Raw genomic sequence first — 23,519 nt, forward strand, 5'->3', positions numbered from 1 at the left:
ACAAGTTGGACTGTGAGAACTATCGAGCGATCACCGTTCTCAATGCCGCTTATAAAGTGCTGTCCCAAATCATTTTCCGCCGTCTATCACCAATTGCGAATAGATTTGTAGGAACTTATCAAGCCGGCTTCGTTGAAGGTCGGTCTACAACGGATCAAATATTTACACCGCGGCAAATCCTCCAAAAGGGCCGTGAATACAGAGTTCCCACGCATCATTTATTCGTTGACTTCAAAGCCACATATGATACCATCGACCGGAAAGAGCTATGGAAAATCATGGACGAGAACAGCTTCCCCAGGAAGCTCATCAAACTGATTAAATCTACGATGGATGGTACACAGTGCTGTGTTCGGATTTCGGGTGGATTGTCAAGTTCATTCGAATCACACAGAGGGCTTCGTCAAGGTGATGGTCTTTCATGCCTGCTGTTCAACATAGCGCTACAAGGTGTTATGAACCGAGCGGATATCAACACGCGGGGCACGATATTCAACAAATCTAGTCAATTCGTCTGCTTTGCCGATAACATGGATATTATCGGCAGAACATCTATGGCGGTGGCTGAACAGTACACCAGACTAAAGCGCGAAGCAGAAAAGATTGGGTTAAAGGTAAATACGTCTAAAACAAAGTACATGCTGGCCAGCGGTACTGAGGCCGAACGACACCGCTTGGGCAGTAGTATATTGATCGACGGCGATGAGTTTGAGGTAGTCGATGAATTTGTCTACCTTGGCTCACTGGTAACGGCGGACAATGATACCAGCCGTGAGATTCGGAGGCGTATTATCAGCGGAAGTCGTGCTTACTATGGGCTCCACAAGCAATTGCGGTCGAGCAGACTAAGTCCCCGTACAAAGTGCACCCTGTACAAGACGCTTATTAGACCGGTTGTTCTCTACGGGCATGAAACATGGACAATACTCGAGGAGGACCTGCCAGTGCTTGGAGTCTTCGAACGACGAGTGCTAAGAACGATCTTCGGCGGCGTACAGGAGAACGGAGTATGGAGGCGGAGGATGAACCATGAACTCGCACAGCTCTATGGCGAACCCAGTATCCAGAAGGTAGCTAAAGCTGGACGGATGCGATGGGCAGGGCATGTTGCAAGAATGCCGGACAACTACCCTGCAAAGATGGTGTTCGCCTCAAATCCGGTAGGAACAAGACGACCAGGAGCGCAGCGAGCAAGATGGTTAGACCAGGTGGAGCGAGATCTGGCGGAGAGTACTCGGTGCCCGAGGAATTGGAGAGCGGTAGCCCTCAACCGAGTTACAAGGAGAAATTTTGTTCAACAGGCTTTGTCTTAGGACGGCAAGCCACCTAAGTAAGTAAGTAAGTCTATGCTGGAGCCATCTGTGAAATTTTTTAGCTTTTTCAATGATCCATTGCCAGACGACTCAACTCTGCTTGCACGAGTATTCTAATAAATGAGCGTTTAGCTCTTTTGTACCAATAAAATACCAGATACTTATGGTATTCTACCCACTTTTGTAGTATACATATTAAAAGACGTGCCCATTCCTATAAACCGAATGCGGTGCCGTCGCTAGAAATATTATGCTAACGCGCGCAATGCATACTTTATGCTTACGCGTCTTTTGCTACTTGGTTACTCCAGGAATCTTCCTAGTAATAAGTATAAATTGTATCAATGTGTAGAGGTTCGATCGGGTATAAAACGAAGCCCATTCGCACCGATAAGTTAGTCTTAATCGAGTCATAATCCAATCAATAAACCAACATACTAAGTCCACTAAATCGTTTCGGCAGTCGTTTCATATCACCATACCAGTTCCTGTAAGAAGTGCACGTTGATCAACAAAACCACCAGATGGCGACGCGTGACGAAGGAATCTATTCTTCGGAACCAAAAGTTTAAGTGAAGTGAAAATCAGTACACGGCGAGCGGCAAGATGCAATGGGATCCCAGAACTAATGAACCGAATGGTTCAAGTCAAACTTTATACAGTGAAATAACATAGTGCCCGTCCGACCATACAGCTGATTTGCGGGACATTACGCACCTGAAATGAACATTAAACCGAAACGAAAATAAAAATCATCGCTAGCAGTTGGGCGTGCAACAATGAAATATAACACGACAGGTGAACAGTCGTAGAAATCAATCTACGTTAAGACAGGAATACCTTTATCATGGGCGGAAAAACTTCTAAGGAGGAAATCATCGTCAACAGTGTACAACAACAACAGGCAGTTTGCGGTATTTCCACCACCACACAGTGGTCCAAACGGCGAAATACGTGATCGTTTGATATAGCGCCGAAACGTGAAGTTTTTCGCATATAGTGTCTTTAGGAACATTTCTTGGTATAATAAGCCCCTTCTTGTGAGAGAAACCTTCGGGTGATTAATTCCCTTAAAAGTGAGATACGAAATTTATTTTCTCGTACATTCGAGATACAGGTTTGGTACTTTCAGCAAAGTTGTAGTAAATATTAATACAAACAACTTTGTCAAAGACACCATACTTGTATCTTTTCATGGAAATTGTCTATGAAGCGTTATTCGTGGAAAAACCCTTCAAAACAGTTTTTAAACCCTGGCTTATTCTGGTCAACTTTTACGTGTTCATAGTGTTCTAGAAAGTTGTTTATCTTGCTAAAATCAACGTTTTTGTAGAATATTATTATACGCGATTTTCTGCCGTTTCGGAGATTTTGAGCATTTTTGATGAAAAATAGTACTAATTTGAGCCTCAATATTTCCCAAGGTGGCAAATGGTGGCAGACCAAACAACTCCTACTTAAAAGTACAACAAAAAACCTTTAAAAGCAAGTATCAATTGTCTGTATCCGTTTGTATCCTCAAAAGTTATAGTTGTTTTGAAAATCCGTCTCAGTCATGTTTATAGAACAATTAAAATGTACTTCGGATGCAATAAACGCCATTTTGTTTACGTTGACAATCTTTCTAACAAGTTGAGTTACCAGCAATTTTTTCGCCTATTTTCGAGTCGAAAATGAATGTAGACTTAAAATTATTTGCCGCAATTAATAAGAGCAAGACTTCCAAATAACTAACTTAAGTCTATTTTGTTCAATACCTTCGATTGGTGTCTTTTCAAAAGATCACACTCATAATGGGCTGGTACCGAATGGCCGAAACACAAATGGTCGAATCACGAATGGCTGAAATCCAAATGGCCAAATTTCAACAACAGTCACAGAAGGCCGAATTTTCTCGGAGTGAATAAATAACTATTTAATTAGAAAACACGAATTAACAAGCAGTTAACAATTAACTTTACTCAAACTAAAAATAAAATAAGCAACACATCTTTTTGCTGTACTTGTAAGTACGAATTGTTTGATCTGCCACCATTTGCCACCTTGGGAAATATTTAAGCTCAAAAAGTACTATTTTTCATCAAAAAAGCTCAAAATCTCCGAAACTTCAGAAAATAACGTATAACAATGTTCTACAAAAACATTGATTTTAGTAAGATAAACAACTTTCTAGAACACTATGAACACATAAAATTTGACCAGAATAAGTCAGGGTTTAGAAATTGTTTTAAAGTGTTTGTCCACGAATAACGCTTCATAGATAATTTCCATGAAGAGATACAAGTATGGTGTCTTTGACAAAGTTGTTTGCATTAATATTTACTACAACTTAGCCGAAAGTACCAAATCTGTATCTTGAATGTACGAGAAAATAAATTTCGTATCTCACTTTTAAGGGAATTAGTCACCCAAAGATTTCTCTCACAAGAAGGGGCTTATTATACCAAGAAATGTTCCTAAAGAAACTATATGCGAAAAACTTCACGTTTTGGCGCAATATCACACGATCACGTATTTCGCTCTTTGGACCACTGTGCACCAGTGTCGATGCATAGTTGTCACCGTCCACTATGGGCCAGAAATTAAAATTTCGGGACAAAAATATTTGCGGTTAAACAGTATGTCTCAGCTCAATGTGGTCTTCGGCAACTTTTTGAATAAAAAATTGATGCATATTTTGAAGGGGTCGTCTAATATTTACGCGTTACTTAAACAACAATTTAAGTAATAACTTTTTGAGTGAACTTTTTTTTACCTTTTTGGTTTCAAAATATTAAAGATAAACAAATTTGAAGTATTGACCAAACTCGTGACTTTAGTCATGACCTTGAAATGCGGTCAGGCATATATTAATATTTATTTTGAAACGATGATTCTACAATTGATGAAGGGACGGTAAGGGAAAGTAATGAAGAAGGATTTTTTCGGGAATGAAGGGGAAGGGTAGAAAGGAAGGGGGGGTAATAGATAGCTATGGTTAACAAGTTGTCGTTGTGACTCCTATCTTTTGTCCAATGCTGGAACGTGCATGGATCGAACCAAGCTGTAATCAGAGATTATAACCGGATTTGAACCCACAACACCTGCCAGGGCGTGTCGCTCACTGGTACCCGTGTACCTTTGAACCACAGAGGCGCTGGACAAAAGAAGTCTGCACAACCCCCCTTATTAACCGTAGCGCGACATGGGTTGTTCTATTTTTAGACACACAAATTGTGCCTCTTCCTACACCTACTGTAGAAACCACCGACCGAGAAGTTTTAGTCTAACGTCTTTTTACTTTCAGGACGACGACACTATGCAGGCCCTTCATCAATTGTAGAATCATCGTTTCAAAATAAATATTAATATATGCCTGACCGCATTTCAAGGTCATGACTAAAGTCACGAGTTTGGTCAATTTTCATAGGAACGGAGCCTTTCTCCGAAGAACCGCGCCGAGAAACGCGGACTAACACGCTTTCGGACGAACAGCGTCACACGCAGTACCTTGCAAGTCGTAAGGGGCCTGCATAGTGTCGTCGTCCTGAAAGTAAAAAGACGTTAGACTAAAACTTCTCGGTCGGTTGTTTCTATAGTAGGTGTAGGAAGAGGCACAATTTGTGTGTCTAAAAATAGAACAACCCATGTCGCGCTATGGTTAATAAGGGGGGTTGTGCAGACTTCTTTTGTCCAGCGCCTCTGTGGTTCAAAGGTACACGGGTACCAGTGAGCGACACGCCCTGGCAGGTGTTGTGGGTTCAAATCCGGTTATAATCTCTGATTACAGCTTGGTTCGACCCATGCACCTTCCAGCATTGGACAAAAGATAGGAGTCACAACGACAACTTGTTAACCATAGCTACCTATTACCCCCCCCCCCTTCCTTTCCACCCTTCCCCTTCATTCCCGAAAAAATCCTTCTTCATTACTTTCCCTTACCGTCCCTTCATCAATTGTAGAATCATCGTTTCAAAATAAATATTAAATTTGAAGTAATTTTTGTAAAGATATCAAACTTCTACCTTTTACCCATTTTCAGCAATAGACCTTTGTTTGTAAACGACCCCTCAAATCACATTTCTTCTTGTAACATGATTATTTCAACAGACAGCTCAATGTGATGTTCTAGAAAATATTTTGCACATAAAAGAGGAATATTTTTGCTGAAGACTGTTTAGCTTTATATGCATTAATTAATAAGATATAACTGATTTTAGGTTAAAAACCGTCTGATGAAAAATCCAAATATCTTAGCCATCTGAAGTATCTGCAATTAGTTTGCATACCAATTTGTAGGGAATTATTAAAGCTATCTGCCCAAATGTGTATTTCAGAGAATACCTAGAACATACCTCCATACCTTCCATGGCTGGGAATACCTGGGAATAGTGCGGATTTTTTTCATACATTTTATAACTTAATAAATATGCGGCCTAGCGTCAAACAGTCTTCACAGAAAATATGTATTTCAACATACTAAATAACTTTGTAGAACATTTGTAAGCAATAAAATGATCGTGTGCAAAGTTATTGAGTGTAATTGATTTTTAAATGCTCCTTTTTAACACATCATTATATTTCGTAACCGGTAAGAGATAGATAGTTACTTTATTCAGCAAAGTTGCTTATTTTAGTATTTTCTGCAACTTTTGGAGAAAAAAACTTTTTAAAAATTATTTAAGAAAACAAAAGTTTGTATCACCCTAATAGGTGAATTCTTGGTCACCCTAATAGTGCACGAAGATGCGCTATATTTTATTATTTTACTTCTCCGAAGACACCACCCTTGAAAAAATACATATTTTTCATCAAACGGTTTTTAGCCTAAAAACAGTTATATCTTATTAATTAATGCAGAAAAAGCGAAACCGTCTCCAGCAAAAATATTCCTCTTTAATGTGCAAAATGTTGTCTAGAACATCACATTGAGCTGTCTGTTGAAATAAACATGTTACAAGAAGAAATGTGATTTGAGGGGTCGTTTATAAACAAAGGTCTATTGCTGAAAATGGGTAAAAGGTAGAAGTTTGATATCTTCAAAAAAAAATACTTGAAATTGGTTTATCTTTTATATTCTGAAACCAAAAAGGTGAAAAAAATTTACTCAAAAAGTTATTACTCAAATTGTTGTTAAAGTAACACGTAAATATTGGAAGACCCCTTCAAAAGATGCATCATTTTTTCATTCAAAAAGTTGCCGAAGACTACATTGAGCTGAGACACGCCGTTTAACCGCAAATATATTTGTCCCGAAATTTCAATTTCTGGCCCATAGTGCTGTCGTTGCAGCAGCAAAGAATAGCAAAGAACAGCGTAAAAATTATAAAAAAAAAACAAGCAGAGCCCGTCGGTGACTATCTAGCCGATAGAGCCCAATCGCACATGCTACAGTGGTGTGCGAACCAAAAAATTGACCTGTCGAAGGTACAAAAAATCGCCAAAGCACTTAAACCTAAGTAAACGTGCGAGCAACATGAAGCTAAGTGTAATGTAAAACGGCAGCAGTAAATAAAAAGTGCACGAAACGGGTAATTAATAAAAATTAACCTGTCGGTAGAAAACCAGCTTTGCAGAACCCGAAGCAACTGAATGCGTAAAGCAGTAAAGGCTGTATCCCACTGACGGTTGCCGTTCCGCTGCCGTTCCATTCCGCTGTTCGTCAACCAATCAGCGCACAGCGGTTCACCGCTACCGGTCTTGTCAGAGAGATAGGATTGTTTCTATTTTTTCGGCTATTGTCAATTGCAAGGAAAATTGTACCATCCAAAGTGCGATATCGCTCATAAAAGTGCTATTTTGCATTAAATCGTTTCGGTGTCTTCGGCGCACTTTTTCGTTATCTTCCAAGCAATAAGTGCGCCGAAGATACCGAAACGATTTAATGCAAAATAGTACTTTTATGAGCGATATCGCACTTTGGGTGGTACAATTTTCCTTGCAATTGACAATACCGTTCTCGGTGCGCTGCAGCGGTAGCAGTGTTGCGGTATTTAATTCGATAACTTTTATATTGATAAAATCAAATGAAATGAACTGTCGCGTACGCGTTTCAAATAAAATATTTATGTGCAGAGTCTAGTTGTGTTGTTACATTTTGTACAATTAACTGCAGCTTAGTTAATAAGACTCCTAGCATATAAAAGTTATACGTATTGTGCATAAAATATGAAATGATCCAAAAATATTATTTGCAATGCACGACGGATGTTTTGGCATTGAAACAGTAAATGAAAATTGCATTGTTTTGGCTTCTATGAAAGATGAGTTTCATTTAGATTTCGTATTTATGCCATTAAAGCAAAGTTTTTTAAATAGGGTTTGAATTAGAAAAAACCGTTTCAAACAAGTAGCTATATTTTTCCTGCCAGGCGAGCCAAAATTAACAAGCAAAATGAATTTTTTAGACTTCGTTTACAATAAAAAATAAGCTTTTTGAGCTTTTATCATATTTACACATGCAGGTTTAGTTATTTTTTATAGATTCAGATGGAAATAATCAATTTGTCAAACAGTTACATATAATTTATGTTTAAGCTCGTCAAAGTCGGATGTAAAATGTAGATGTCTTCAAGTACTTAGTGAAACTGTTACAAATCGAATTCTCGAGCAATTTTTTAAAGAAAATATAAGTAACAATAAGAAATTCGGTTTGCTTCTTTGTTTTTCCGTTCATCACGGTGACGCAATGACTTGAACGTATATGCTTTGCGTAGGGTTGCCAAGTCCGAAAATTTCAAAAACCGGCCGGTCGGTCCTGCCTTCAAAAACCGCGAGGGGGGGGGGGATTGTGGCAGCATACAACTAGAGGATTTGCCTGGAATGTGTAATGTGCGTTGATTATTCTTTAGGTAGTCGTCGGAATCGCAACCACAACGAATATTGCATGGATTATTGAAGATACTAGAAGACAACTATTGACCTGTTCGACAGAAACTTATGCGCTGACGGTGGTGGTCTTTGGAACTAGCCGAACGGTGAGAAAGTTGACAGTTTGCTTGAAGAATCGGAAAAAAGTTCACTTTTGACGTAGGACTACGTCTTACGGCAAGTTTTGAGATAGGGTGTCATTCCAAAAAATCGAAAAATGCGAGCGTCACGAAAAATGAAAGGTTTTGAGCGCTAATAGCTCAGCGGTTTTCCGATCGATTTTCAATATTCTTACACCAATCGATCGGAAAATCTTCTAAGAACTGACCCAAATGAAGAAAAGTATGGATTCTTGATGTTGAACTATTGAAAAATTGAAATAAATGAACCAATATTTTACCAGAATTCTCGCTTCGTGATTGGTTGGAAGATTCTTTACGGTGATCTAAACCTATCCCAATTTGATATCTGTGCTTGGGAAGTAAGCCAAAACAAGTGACCAAGTTCCCTCGTTTCTACAAGATTTCTTAACATCGCGATTAAACCTAGACCATTTTGATGTCCTTGCTTGGGAAGTACATCAGAAAGAGTAACAAAGCCCCCTAGTTCCAACAGATTTCTTACGAACGCGATTAAACCTAGTCAAATTTGATGTCTGTGTTAGGGAAGTGTGCCAGAAAAATGACACAAGTTTGTTGTCCCAACAGATCGCAAATTTTTTACTGCGAGACGATTAAACCTAGGCGAATTTGATATCTGTGTTGGAAAAATGTGCTACAGCTGCAGTGTTCGGTTATAATATGACTCTGTATGAATACGCATGCTTGCCGTTTCATTAGAAGTGTAGTGAAAAGATGTGCTGTTGATAAAATAGGATTGAATTGGTAAAATCCCTTCAACGTGGGGAACCATGGGTAATAAAAACAATCTTTAATTTCAGTAAGGTAGCAGGATAGCAATAGTTTGTGTTCTTGGTTTTGTTAAATTGTTTCCAAATGCACATAGAAATAACTCTGAAGAATTTAACGTATGCAATGTTACTACTTTGATAAATGTTACATACAACGCATGTAGCATGTATATATGTTTCATATAGCATGTAATCGAATGATTACAAGCATGAATACATGCTACTATCACTACAAAGAGACTTACGTAGACCTGCGTCACCTATATATGCGGTCGCGTCTTGTACACAACCCCTCTGATTTATTTAATTTTCTTAATGTAGTGAAACAAGTACAAGTAAAATTATTATTGCAAAATGTAAGAAAATTGAGTACTTTATTTTTGGTATATACTTTGTCAGTGGTTTGTTTACAGTATATACGAGAAAATAATGTTTTTGTATATTTATGCGACAACAGACAGGTTACATATCACGCTAAATTATAAAAATCCACGTGCTTGAGTGGTAAAACCTTTTTTTTGTGAAATTTATATAAACCAGGCTATTGCAAGCGAGATTCAGGATAACTAAAGAGAGTATTCATATTTTCATGTAGTGCCAGAGCAACATGGTTTGATAAGACTGAAAGATATTCGAATCTTCAAAACTTTGGCTTGAACAGATACAAAACAAGCATAAGGATCTTGTAAAGTAGAAAAACATTCCAATAATGTATGTATGTATGTATGGGGGTAGCCACCATCACCTCAAGGGTTTCCCATTGTATGCAAGTAGAATTACTGCAGAATCGAATTTATCTACCTAGCAACTTTCATGTCAATGCTGTTCGTGAAGGACCAAAAGGGGTTGGGTGGATCTATAAGCAATGTCGCTTATATGTTTCCACGGGAATATAAGACACTCCTTCCAGCATAGACCTCTGGTTTCTAGATACATAACTTCGCCGTGCAAACTTATCTTGCGTGATGATTTGTGTGCTAGAAGGGCGCGTCAAAATCCTCTCCGACCTTATATGACTTGGGCTGGTTACCACATCCCTCATCCAGTCTTCGATTCATTCGGTACCCTGATGCTCCCTCCCTTCCCTTTTAATGATGTATATGTAAATGTATTAAATAATGAGTAATATGAATATACAATATATGTAAATATCTATTATAGTGGCAATGGTTCTACACTCGTTTATGTATCGCAGTCATATACTAATTAATAAACTATATTTTAAAAGTGCATTCAATTGTTTAAAACTCTACACAGTATTATTAACCGAATCAGCCACCCGATGGGCCATCAGTCTGCGACTGTGTAAGGTTCAAAACGGACAGCACAAAAGAAAGACATCGCCACACATCAGTCTTTAGCCTAAAAAAACAAACAGTCAAACCACTACTTATCTAAGCACTCGTCGGATCGGAACGTCCTCTGTCCACTCTACACTACACGTTAGACCATACAGATGTGGAGCATGGTACCCGTACACACTAACTGCATGATGGTCTCTTATTCCCACCACTAGCAAGCAAAAACACGAAAAGACGAACGGCAATGATCCGGTTTATTCGTCAGCGGCTTCAACGCAAGTAGCACAGCGACATGCACACACGGAAAGCACGAAACTATGTGCTAGCAAAAACAAGCAAAATTAACGGGAAATTAGCAGTCATTCACTTTTCGTCGGAGAGCCCAATTTCGGAAGCAGTTGTTGGGCCCAAAAACGGGATTCTGTTTATAAAAATGTAAATACTGCATTCTTCTTGCCAATCTGAACGCATCGAATATATTTTCATGAATAGCATTTTTGTTTCAAACAAAAAAACTGCTTTTGAATTTGGCAGAATCGATGACTGCTAATTTCACCTTAAGGCGGAACCGAAAGTGGCTAACGTTATTGTGTTAGTGCGACAAACACTGTACTGTACATCTCATGTGTTCGTTAAAAACCTAAACGTTTATTTGAATATTGCATTAGTATTGGTAATATATGTCAAATAGCGGAGCTTGCAAACATAAACAGCTGATCCGCAACCAACCGCACTGACTACAAACATCCCGAAAAAGGGTTTGTTTTCTTTATCAAGGCATTCCGATTCAATCAAAATTAACAGCAGCAACTGAATAATGCGTAGGATCACTAGGATGTTTAATTAATCCGCTTGCATCGGATTGCGTTTTTGATTCCTGCGTTTGCGTTTTGTTTGTTTATTTCACTCTAAACTCATCGATGCGGCGAAAGTTGAAAGCTCTTTAAAAGCTCATTGCTGTAATGAAAGTTTGATACTGTGTTGCTGCTTTTTCGGAAATCGCTAGTTCAACGAAATATGTGCGTAACCAAATATCTATTAACTAATTCCAAATTATACATTGGTCGCTTTTATGAACACGTAATGATCGATATGTTCAGTTAAATTTATTTTCCATTAGCAATTATGTTTTGCTGAGCGTTTATTGATACACAGCAGATCGATAAATTGAATTACAAGTTTTAGGACATTATAACAGCGCTGGAAGTACTGATTACGTGGCGAAAGCGTGCTCTGCCAATACAGATGCATTTTTAAGGCGCAAAACAATACATGCTTCGAATGGTAGCCATTTATCCAGCCATCTTTGAGCCACTTTCGGTTTCCCCTTAACAAGCCCGAACTGCTTCACTAACACACATGCACTTGGCATTCGAAACACATTATTTTATTACACGAACTGCCGAAACTGAAATTTTCTTGCGCTCTATAAAGACGCACATAACTGAGTGGGCAATGTCATTGCTTGAATACACAGACATCACAGAACAGAAGTGGAAGTCCGAACGATTCGGCGATCAAAACTGGTAACAGAGTCTTTTTTGCTTTTATTTTTCTTTTGGGAAGGTTTTCGCACAGAAGCGAATAACAGCAATATAAGCAGAACGCTCGCTACCAATCGCAGAGCAGATTTCATATGCTTTCGTGTGCATTCGTAAGCGTTCGGGTGTTTTCGTCGAAAAAAGTGACTCGCCACCGCCAGGTTCACTAGTATCTGCAGAAAGTAGCAAGTACCTGTTTGGATTTTAACTTCCACTTCTGTTCTGTGCAGACATGCATAACCGACAAAGGAAAAAACTGAAATAGCTTGCTTCGGAATCGCTCTTTTCATCATAATTAGCCCAAAACATCACTCATTCCGATCCGCGGAGTATAAACTCATCGTTAATCACTCTTGGATATACGAATTCCAACTAAAGGCACTCGCGTACATTAAATCACAGCGAAAACTTCTGATCTTTCGATTCTGCGTCGCGCGAAAGCGTACAAGCGTCCGATCTCTCTGCTTTCCCATACCGAACTGTTAGAAAAACATTCCAATAATATGCAAAAACTGCTTTAGGATCACTGCAGTGGTCGATTAGTTAAGCCACACTAACTTTTACAGTATTCTTCAAATTTATGCTCTTTCAATTCACTATTTTAAAAGTGTTTTTAAAATAACTTGTAAAAAGCAAATTTCTTACAAAACCTGACAAAAATTCAGTAAAGTTTTCAATCGAAAACCAGTTAAAAATTAAATTTACTGAATTTTTTTTATGAAATGTACCGCATCTGACATTTGTTTTCGTTTTTCTCACCATCGCAGCAGGTAGCGACACGCCGGCATTTTTTACTCAAAGTTGTCAATAGTTGCTTCTGGTGCTGGTGTACAATTTAATGTATATTACCGCCAGAAGCAAAGTATTGTCACTGCAAAACTGGCTATCTCCAATGATCCACTGCTCAGGATTGCTAATAAATTTATCAGAAAATTTAACAAATCAGGAAAAATGTACCAATAGGACTTCCTATGTCGGAAAACCGGCCTTTTTGCAGGATTGACCGGCCACCGGCTTTGCAGGTGAAAAACCGGTCGGGCCGGCCAAAAACCGGCCACTTGGCAACCCTAGCTTTGCGTGAACCAGTAGCTGGCATTATAAGTTATCTAATCGGAAAGAAAACTCCAACATAGTTAAAAGAATTGTATCGTTTGTTTGAGAAACTCCACAAACGCCATTTGAAATGACCCAGCTAGCATTTTCATAGTTACGATTTTGAGTTTGTTAGGAGATATTTACGATAGTTTTCGTACATTGATATACGAGTTGGTGCTAGCTGGGGAGTCAATTTTCATAAACTGTTGACAGTTTTGAATCCTCGAGTATTCCTACAATATGTCTCATAATTCTAGACAAAGTTAGTTCCACAAACCCATTTTAATTTGGGATTGGTAATATTTTGAGAAAATCAGTTTTTGTTGTTTTCATACAATTGGGTCAAACGCTCATGTAGGATTTCTTAAACCAATAATTCAACTAGGAAATATATAAAATACCGTATGTATATACATTGATGCGCATATCTGTGAGTTCTCGACGGGGGCTTGACTGTCAATCTGCAAATGCTAATTTAACTGCGATGTTCCCGTATCAAAATCATGAATCAGAAAGCACACACACACACACACACACACACACACACACACACACACACACACACACACACACACACACACACACACACACACACACACACACACACACACACACACACACACACACACACACACACACACACACACACACACACACACACACACACACACACACACACACACACACACACACACACACACACACACACACACACACACACACACACACACACACACACACACACACACACACACACACACACACACACACACACACACACACACACACACACACACACACACACACACACACACACACACACACACACACACACACACACACACACACACACACACACACACACACACACACACACACACACACACAGACATTGCTCAGTTCGCCGAATCTTGTCGATTGGAATATGTGGCTCGGCCCTTCGGGCCTCGGATCAATTACGTGTTTTTCGACCAATTCCTAAACCTTTGTTATAGTATAACAAAGGTAAAACATAAATAGTATGGTAGGTAAGTGGTTTTAGTACTGTCTTTTCTGAGAAATATCGATCTTTTCTTACCTTGATTCGGCACATAACGATAGTGTAGAAATTGATAAAGGTTCGTCTTCGGTAGCTTCTATAGATCTCGTTCTAGTTTTTTCAAAAATTTTTGATGTTTTTAATTTATAAAGCACTTGTAAAGTTCCAGCACTTGAATCCCAAAACTTTATGGACCCGTCGAGGTGACCAGTCATAACTATTTCGGAATAACTACATGAAGTAGGTTGCCATTCTCCTCCGCTGATAGGCCATTCCCGTTCTGAATACCCCAATCGACGCGTTGAGGTGTTTCTTCCTACTGAATAAAACGCTGGCACTAAATCAGATGGGCAATCTGCCAGATATGTACAACACGTTACTTGGGACTCGTGAATGTCCATCGAATAAGGCGACTCGAAAGTAGGATAACCTGTTGTTAATAGATCTATTAGTACTAAATCATTTTGCAATAGCACTGCGATGGCGTAGGGTTCCTGTAATTCTAAATATATATATATATATAAGTGTAACATTTGATCACTGATTTTGATATAAAAATACAAACCACTCGCCCATGGACTTTCACAAACGGTGATGAAGTCTACGACGGGATGTTCCATTTCTAATACTGTTGTTGATTTACCCTGAATTAATACTGTAATGCAGTGCGACTTACTACTACATTTTTCGGTTGGTAGGCCACCAGAAAATATTGTAAATTGTTCACTGAAAATAAACGAAATAATCATGTCAGTGCAGTGCAACGTTTATTAGATATACCACACATACGCCAACACATATGATATACATTCACGAAAACACACGCATTCATATATTGGTATACAAATTAGATCGATCTATATTTGCTAGATGGTTTTGGCTGTTGGAGATTACAACCGACCACTCGGCACATCACCATTTTTCTGTGGCTGGGCGGGAAATCACTTCATAAAAATTCAATGGAGCGGCCATTAAGTATTTTACGTGACGTCTAATGTTATACGTTTTTGTTTGGTTATGCTCCTGACACTTACTGGTAACGACAACATAATATAACTAGTAAAAGAGTATATATTCTTCTACATAACAATGTAAACAATAACAAGCTGCGCTGCTCGAATAAACCAATAACTGTCGCCATAAATCGCTTTACACTGAAGTCGCTTTTTACGCGGTTTTTAAGCGATTGTTTTTACGCGAATTTCGAAATTTACGCGGATTTTTTTACGTGATTTTCGGAATTTACGCGGTTTTTTTACGCGATTTTCGGAATTTACGCGGATGTGTTCAAAACGTCTATTTTTTCGCGTAGTGTTAAAATCCACAAAGTTTTTTTTACGCGAAATTTTGATATTTTTTTTTTTTGAAACGATGATTCTACAATTGATTGACGGTAAGGGAAAATAATGAAGAAGGATTTTTTCCGGGAATGAAGCGGAAGGGTGGAAAGGAAGGGGGGGGGTAATAGGTAACTATGCTTAACAAGTTGTCGTTGTGACTCCTACCTTTTGTCCAATGCTGGAAGGTGCATGGGTCGAACTAAGCTGTAATCAGAGATTATAACCGGATTTGAACCCACAACGACAACTTGTTAAGCATAGCTACCTATTACCCCCCCCCCCCCTTCCCCTTCATTCCCGGAAAAAAATCCTTCTTCATTACTTTCCCTTACCGTCCCTTCATCAATTGTAGAATCATCGTTTCAAAAAAATATTAATATGTGCCTGACCTCATTTCAAGGTCATGACTAAAGTCACGAGTTTGGTCAAGCGAAATTTTGGTTTTTTTGTGTGCGAATTTTGGAATTTACGCGGTTTATTTTACGCGATTTTCGGAATTTACGCGATTTTTTTTACGCGATTTTCGGAATTTACGCGGGACGTATCCTTCGCGTAAAAAGCGACTTTTATTTATTTATTTATTTATTTATTTACTAGCTGACCCGACAAACTTCGTATTGCCACAAATTAACCTGTGTTGTACATAAATCATGAATCCCGGATGATCTTTGTCACTATCTCGAGTTTTGCAAGCCCCCCAGTGGGCGGCGCTTCCGACGGCGGGTCACCGGCAACACTCGCGACCGTCTCGTCCTGAATGATCTAGTGTTACTATAGATAATTTTTGTGGTCTTGTTATTGATTAATGTTTTATGGAAGAGTCTCGAATTTCTCGAGTTGGATTAGTTTTTGAGTTTCGCAAAAAATTCTGTTTTGTTTGTATGAGAATCCATATCCCCCTACCACAGGGGTGAGAGGTCTCTAACTATCATAAAATAAATTCAAGACTCAAAAATCTCCTACATGCTAAATTTGGTTCCATTTGCTTGATTAGTACTCAAATTATAAGGAAATTTGTATTTCATTTGTATGGGAGCCCACCCTCTTAAAAGGGAAAGGGGTCGTAATACACCACAGAAAAAAAATTCTGCCATCTAAAACTCTCACATGCCAAATATGGTTCCATTTGCTTGATTAGTTCTAAAGTTATGAGCAAATTTGTATTTCGTTTGAATGGGAGCCCCCCCCCTCCTAAAAAGGTAAGAAGTCCTAATTCATAATGGGAAAAATGGTTGCCTCCAAAAACACCCACATGCCAAATATGGTTCCATTTGCTTGATTAGTTCTCGAATTATGAGGAAATTTGTATTTCATTTGTGTAGAAGCCCCCCCTCTTGAAGTGTGGAAGGATCCTAATTCACCGTAGAAAATATTTTTGCCTCCAAAAACCTCCACATGCCGAATTTGGTTCTATTTGCTTGATTAGTTCTCGAGTTATGGGGAAATTTGTATTTCATTTGTATTGGAGCCCCCCCTCCTAATGTGGGAAGAGGTCCTAATTCATCACAGAAAAAATTCTTGCCTCCAAAAACACCTACACGCCAAATTTGGTTCCATTTGCTGGATTAGTTCTCGAGTTATGAGGAAATTTGTATTTCGTTTGTATAGGACCCCCCCTCCTAAAGTGGGGAGGGGTCCCAATTCATCATTGAAAAAAAATTGTTTCCAAAAACACACATATGCCAAATTTGGTTCAATTCGCTTGATTAGTTCTCGAGTTATGAGGAAATTTGTATTTCATTTGTACAGGAGCCCCCCCTCTTAGAGTGGGGAGGGGTCCCAATTCATCATAGAAAAAAATTTTGTCTCCAAAAACACACACATGCCAAATTTGGTTCCATTTGCTTGATTAGTTCTCGAGTTATGAGGAAATTGGTATTTCATTTGTACAGGAGCCCCCCCTCTTAAAGTGAGGAGGGGTCCTAATTCAACATAGAAAATTTTCTTGCCCTCGAAAACTTTCACATGCCAAATTTGGTTCCATTTGCTTGATTAGTTCTCGAGTTATGAGGAAATTTGTATGGAAACCCCCCCTCTTAAAGGGGAGAGGAGTTATAATTCCCCTTATAAAGAGGGGAGGGGTCTCAAATTACCCTAGAATAAATTCTTGTCACCGAAAACACCCACATGCCAAATTTGGTTCTATTTGCTTGATTAGTTCTCGAGTTATGCAGAAATTTGTATTTCATTTGTATGGGAGCCCCCCCTCTTAGTGGGGGAGGGGTCTCTAACCATCACTAAAACCTTTCCTGGCCCCAAAAACCTCTACATGCAAATTTTCACGCCGAGTAGTTTTTGATTCTATAGTAGTTTTTGATTCTTGTAGTAGTTTTTGATTCTATAAGGAACACAGGACAGACAGACAGACAGACAGACAGAAATCCTTCTTTATAGGTATAGATTGTTACCAACAGGCAAAGCTTGCCCTAATGGCCCTTATTAACTAATACAAAAAATGTCGAAACATAGACTTGAGTGTATTGTTGTTTGGGGCCCAGCATCAAGGGGCGCATCAGTATGGGGGTACTGTCAAATCATATATGAGAGTGTATTGATGACATCGGGCTGATTACAACATAATAAAAAAATGTATTTTGTCATTGGACTACGTTTTACGCCAAAATTTGGCTAAATTATTCTAAAAAATCTATCTCGAAAAATGATTTTGAACACTCAGCAGTTTTCTGATCGATTTTCAATATTTTTGCACCAATTGATAGAAAAATCTTTGGTTGTACTCTTATTTGACTGACCGGGCGGCTTCCGTGAATGTTCAAGGAACTAAGTACCTCAAGGCAGTATCCTAGAACCATTAATCTTTGCACTTTTCGTGAATGATATTTGTAATTGGATCAATTCCGAGAAATTGTTGTTCGCTGACGACCTAAAAATCTTCTGTACTATCACTTCCTCTCTCGATCGCGACAACCTGCCGCGTTGCTGCCTCGTAAACGGTATTGAAGTACATGTATCGAAATGCAACGTTGTTTTTTACTGCCGCCTTTGCAATCCTCAACGATTTACATACTGTATATTCGCACACGAAATAACACGCTGCAGCTCCGTCAAGGATCTGAGGGTTACAATTGACAGCAAGATAAAGTTCGACGATCACATTCATCCGGCATACTCTGCACCGTTTGCCATGGCAGAACCCGCTACACCTTCCTGCTTATGAAAATCGTTGCCTGTTAACCCTAGAGCGGGCGCGCTGGTGTGCTGAGTACACGCGCGCGGACAACACTATTTTTACAAGCAATTTTCGACCACTTTTTAATCCTTTTTTGCTATATTTTGGCGTTATTAGAAAAAGGAAGAGTAAATCTTTGTATACAACCAACACTTTTGAATAATTTGATTTGAATAAAATTTCGATGATTGTTCGCGTTTTTCGAAAACGCGTTTTTACGCGTACTTTAGCGCGCTCACTCTAGGTCTAGGGTTAATAAGACTCAACCATCCCTGCTCAGTATGCTAGTAAAAAGAAGAGTATTATCGCGAAGATTATTTATTTTCGACTTACTAACGGGGGCCGTCGATAGCAGTTACTGCTGGAGCAGTTGAACTTCCACGCGCCTCGTCGTAGTCTGCTAAATTACGCATAACTTTGGACCCAGACGCATCGAACAACATATGGCCATAATAACCCGCTTCATGTTTGTTGTAGGCATTTCAATGAAGTAAACCAGTTATTTGTCTCTAATATTAGCAAAATAGGTTTAGAAATGCAACAATTAATTTAGAAATTTAGATCAATATGGGTAATACTAGTCTGCACTGCACTGAAGACTGTAAACAACAATAGGGTAGAGGCTCCAGTAGTTGTGGTAGTACCAGTAGTGGTGGAAACTCGAAATATATCATGATTTTGGCGGATTTCGAGATAATTTCCGTTTTCTATTGTCTAATATATATTTGTTAACAGCTTTATCTAAGATACACAGTTAAAATTCAAGGTGTTGGTGCAACACCTTTTCAAATTCCTTTTCAGCAGTCCAATAGAGTGCAATTGCTTAAGAAATTCGTAACAATCCATAGCATTTTAACAAGCCTACGTTGTTATGCACCTGCTGCCATGCTCATTGCAAGCGTTGCTAAGGCGCTAAACAACATTCCACTATTATAGGCAAATTTTCCACTATTATAGGAACATTACCACTACTTTAGGACCACATACTAATATCAGGAAAAGCAATATTTTAGATATATTAACCAGTAGAATGGTATAATTTTGGTATGTATTTAAAGCCAACACTATGGTGCATCATATTATCATGTAGTTCAATTGGAAACTGATAAATTGAGCGTTCAAATTGTCTTTACACACTATCCCCCGACATAATCCCTCCATTACTGGAGCATCTACCCTAAATAAAATAAAATCTATGCGTCTATCGCTCTACGCGTAATATGTACCATGAAAGATTGAAAATAATGAAGCACTGTTTAACCGTTATGTGTGCAACAGGGTAACCGGGTACCTTTTCAGTTTTAAAATAGTTATAACTCATTCAATTTCAAACATACGTCATTTTGCGACATCGTAAAACTCGTTGATCTTAAGTAATTGAGGTTTGTTTGGTGCATATCCATAAATGAGATTAGCAATGAGAGGCACTTGATTTTTTTTATTACCTAGGAGGGCGACAAGTGTACCCGGGTACCCATGATTTGCTATGTTCATAACTTTGGCTATCTAGAACCGATTGGGATGAAACGAGTGGCATTTGATTCGTACATTTCTCTAGTTTTGATTAGATAAAGCATTTGGCTATCAAATGACATGTAGTTCCCGCGAATCGGTAATTCCGGAGCAACGTCCGGTAAAACGTGGGAAGCCGCTTGTTTTGAAAGAATATCAGCTTTCAGCAAAGCTATTAGTTTTGAACTTGACATTGTGGACCCTTTTTTCATCTTATTATATAAATTGGTGACTTTAGATCGCATTGGCCATTCCAGAATTGGGTTCCTGTAGGGTTACAGATGGCCAGTTGGGTGCCTAATCCAATATTATAATTGGTTTAGCGGGTCTTTTAGATGTTTTGAACTGATATGGCCAGTTTAGTACTGATTAATAATTTCGGAACTGGTTCCAAATGGGTAACTGATGGTTCTACGCTTTGAACTGTCCTGATAATGCTAAACATTATCTTGAATCCTGCGGTATGATCTGTGACCCCGTAGATACCATTTTCGAAATAACCAATCAAAATACATCGAAATGTAAAAAATATCACCTACCGAACTAATTCCAAGAACTTTGATACCCATATTACTAGGTTTTACCACGAATCCTAGACTGGTCACCCATGACCCCACAGGAACCTACTCCGGAATGGCCAACCTGATTTATCTCATTATATGAAATAGTTCATTGTATGAATTTTTAGAGTTTTTATATCCGCATGACTGATTTTCCTGCAATACAATCAGTTCTCTACCTCACAGCGAACACTCTGTCGGAATTCTGGATTTTCGAGCCCCGTATGTCTTTTAATGGCCAAATGGCCAAATAATTCAAAACTAGATAAATTACCGAATCAAATGACACCTATTTCATCAAAATCGTTTTATAATTCTTGATGTTATAACAATATCAATTTTGGGTACCCCAGAGGTGTTTTTTTGTCGCACACATAACGGTTAACTAGAAACCCTCGCATCGTGATTGGTTGGAAAAGATGTCATTAATTGTGTTCGACACATCAGCCCGTTGTTTGTGAACAGCCCCTGCTATGTGAACAGCCCTAGTGAGTTAGCGTGACGCAGTATCTATGCGAAACTGATTGGGTGACAGTGTCAAACTGATATCATAAATGAGCATAAACGAATTGTAAATAAACCGTGATTATTTCGATAGCTGAGATTCGATTGCAGTAAAAAGAATTTTCAATTAAAATTAAACTTACATTTCTATTTTGGAATTATACTTACGTTAAAGGTAAACTATATTTACATTCTTAAATCGATATTAACACTTACATGCTATTTATTTAAGCTAACACGTTAAAACTTAAGTCTAAAAAGAATCTTTTTGTGCGCGGATAAAAACTTGTACGGAGACTGAAATGTGAGTAATATTATGAATCTAGAAGTGAACTGTGCAGAGTCTAAATTACAGCCACAAAGAATCGCCCAAGCCTTTATTGTTTAGTCAACTGAATACGACTGACTGTGCTTAGCAATCTATACGACAACGATTACCGAACTGTTCAGACAGCTCGTCGCATCGGCGGCACAGTGTAACGCTGCCGAGGTGGTATATAGCGCGAGGCATGTTCTGATACTGGCATAAGCGATATACTGTACCAAGCGCATTCAACCCCTACATCTATCCTCTTCTCACATGATGAAATATGAAAAAAAAAACTTAATATAAAAGCATAGAAACAAGCCTAACTTACATACTTCACAAAAAAATTATCAACGAATTTGCCATTTACTATATTTATTACTATTGTACTATCCGTACTCTACCCTAGCCATACACATAATCATGTAAACAAATATTATGCAACAGGTCAAAACAAAACAGACAGCTCCGACCGTATTGAGACACACGGCGGGCGCAAGCACCAGCGCCTTGCATACACTTCACAAGTGCACGCATTCTGCTGAGCTGGTTCTCCGACCCGTCGGTGACCGATGTGACTCGGTGTTCAGTAAGGATTCGAATTACAATTCCAGAACCAAATGTATCGAACAAAGAATCTTTCTGTCCCAGTAGTCTATCTCTTTTTAGCTTTAAGAATGCATTTAGAATAGGGAAAATAACGATATGCATTACCGATATTTTCCACCAAAATTTAACTATAAAAGCAAACCCTTCGAATAATAAAGTAAGCCATTTCGACTTCAGACTTAGTGCATTTAATGCGACCCCAATCGGGCTATCGCCAACTGAAGAATTAAGTCCCTCGAGCAACCCCGAGATCCGTTGATCTACCACGGGCTATTGCATGGTTTTGGCTCTCAGAAGCAGTCCAGTTTTCGTCAGTATTTTTCTATCTCGGCAAACCGTCCGCTTCGGTAAATGTTAAACGAGCTACGCGAATGGTGAATAGTGATATATTATATGGCGACACGTAACGTTTGTTACCGTTCGTCGGTAACTTTATTTTGTGTGGCAATGTACGGCCCAAATTATGTCCAGATAGCTTAATTAGTATTGCAAACGCGGGATGGTGAATACGGCATGTTCGGGGTTTTGACATGCAGAGGCGCTGTGGTGAGCCAGTCCACTGAACTGTTGGATCGAACCAGGATGTCAGCAGTGTGGAGAGTTTCACCGAAGAATCTCGAACTGGCGAACCGAGGCGCTGCTCGGGAGTGCTGATTGAGTCGCGATCGTGAACGGATCGTTCGCCATCTAGTGAAACGAGCAGTTAGTCACACGAGCTGCTATAGTTGTCCTACGGAGAGCCGAAAGCCAGCCAGTCGACGGAAAGAGGAGTGTGATCCTCCATTGCGAGCCAGTCAGCACGAGGTCCCGGAAAACGTCATTTCGTCATTATTTATCGATGTTGCCCCGGCCTTAACCAGTAACTCGGCAGCTTGGTCCTGTTCGGGCGCCGAGTGGGATCTTTCATTTGCGAATCCCCAGTCAGCACGCATATACCCATAATTCAGCGAGTTGTCAGCGTACGCCATCCGGTTTATGACCGGTAGTGGAGATCATCCTGCAGCATACCGTCTTCAATTACTACAGTCGCCCTCCGGCCGCGACGTTTCGTTCGGCCTCTTTGAAGGCGAACCACGATACGAGATTTTCTAACCTCGCAGCCCACCCGGATAACCGGCTAGAACACCGCCGACTCACCAGCCCCGCAGTCCATGTTTCGAATGAATAAACTTTCGTGAAAGGTACGTTTTGTCAGGTCAGTCCACACATCCGAAATCTCCTTCGTAACCACAACGCCCTGGGACTCGGAAGCAAAAGAGGCCTTCCGTGCACACTCCACGACTCCCAGACCAGGAGTCGAAGCTTTGGCAGCTCCCCCTTCTGGGTTGCTTCGCCTTTCCGAGGCTAGAGCTTATACGTTCAACCTGTAATCTTCAGACACAAGTGCGTGATGCTGCTGATTCACGCAACGGAACCAGCCAAGACCTCACCCATGATACGACAACAGAA

General features: G+C 39.4%; 1 protein-coding gene across 4 annotated transcripts in view; it reads right to left on the reverse strand.

The window, feature by feature from the left end:
* The window catches only part of LOC128732919 (syntaxin-binding protein 5), a 1,693,445-nt gene that overhangs the window by 1,100,632 nt on the left and 569,294 nt on the right, over positions 1-23,519 (reverse strand). For all 4 annotated transcript variants that reach the window (XM_053826374.1, XM_053826375.1, XM_053826373.1 and 1 more), the window contains 2 exons: positions 14,614-14,774; positions 14,088-14,550 (listed from right to left, as the gene is read on the reverse strand). In XM_053826374.1, coding sequence (XP_053682349.1) covers positions 14,088-14,550; positions 14,614-14,774 — 624 coding nt within the window. The remainder of the gene's footprint in view (positions 1-14,087; positions 14,551-14,613; positions 14,775-23,519) is intronic.

The sequence above is a fragment of the Sabethes cyaneus genome, chromosome 1 (assembly GCF_943734655.1).
Source record: "Sabethes cyaneus chromosome 1, idSabCyanKW18_F2, whole genome shotgun sequence".
NCBI classification, from domain to species: Eukaryota; Metazoa; Arthropoda; class Insecta; order Diptera; family Culicidae; genus Sabethes; species Sabethes cyaneus.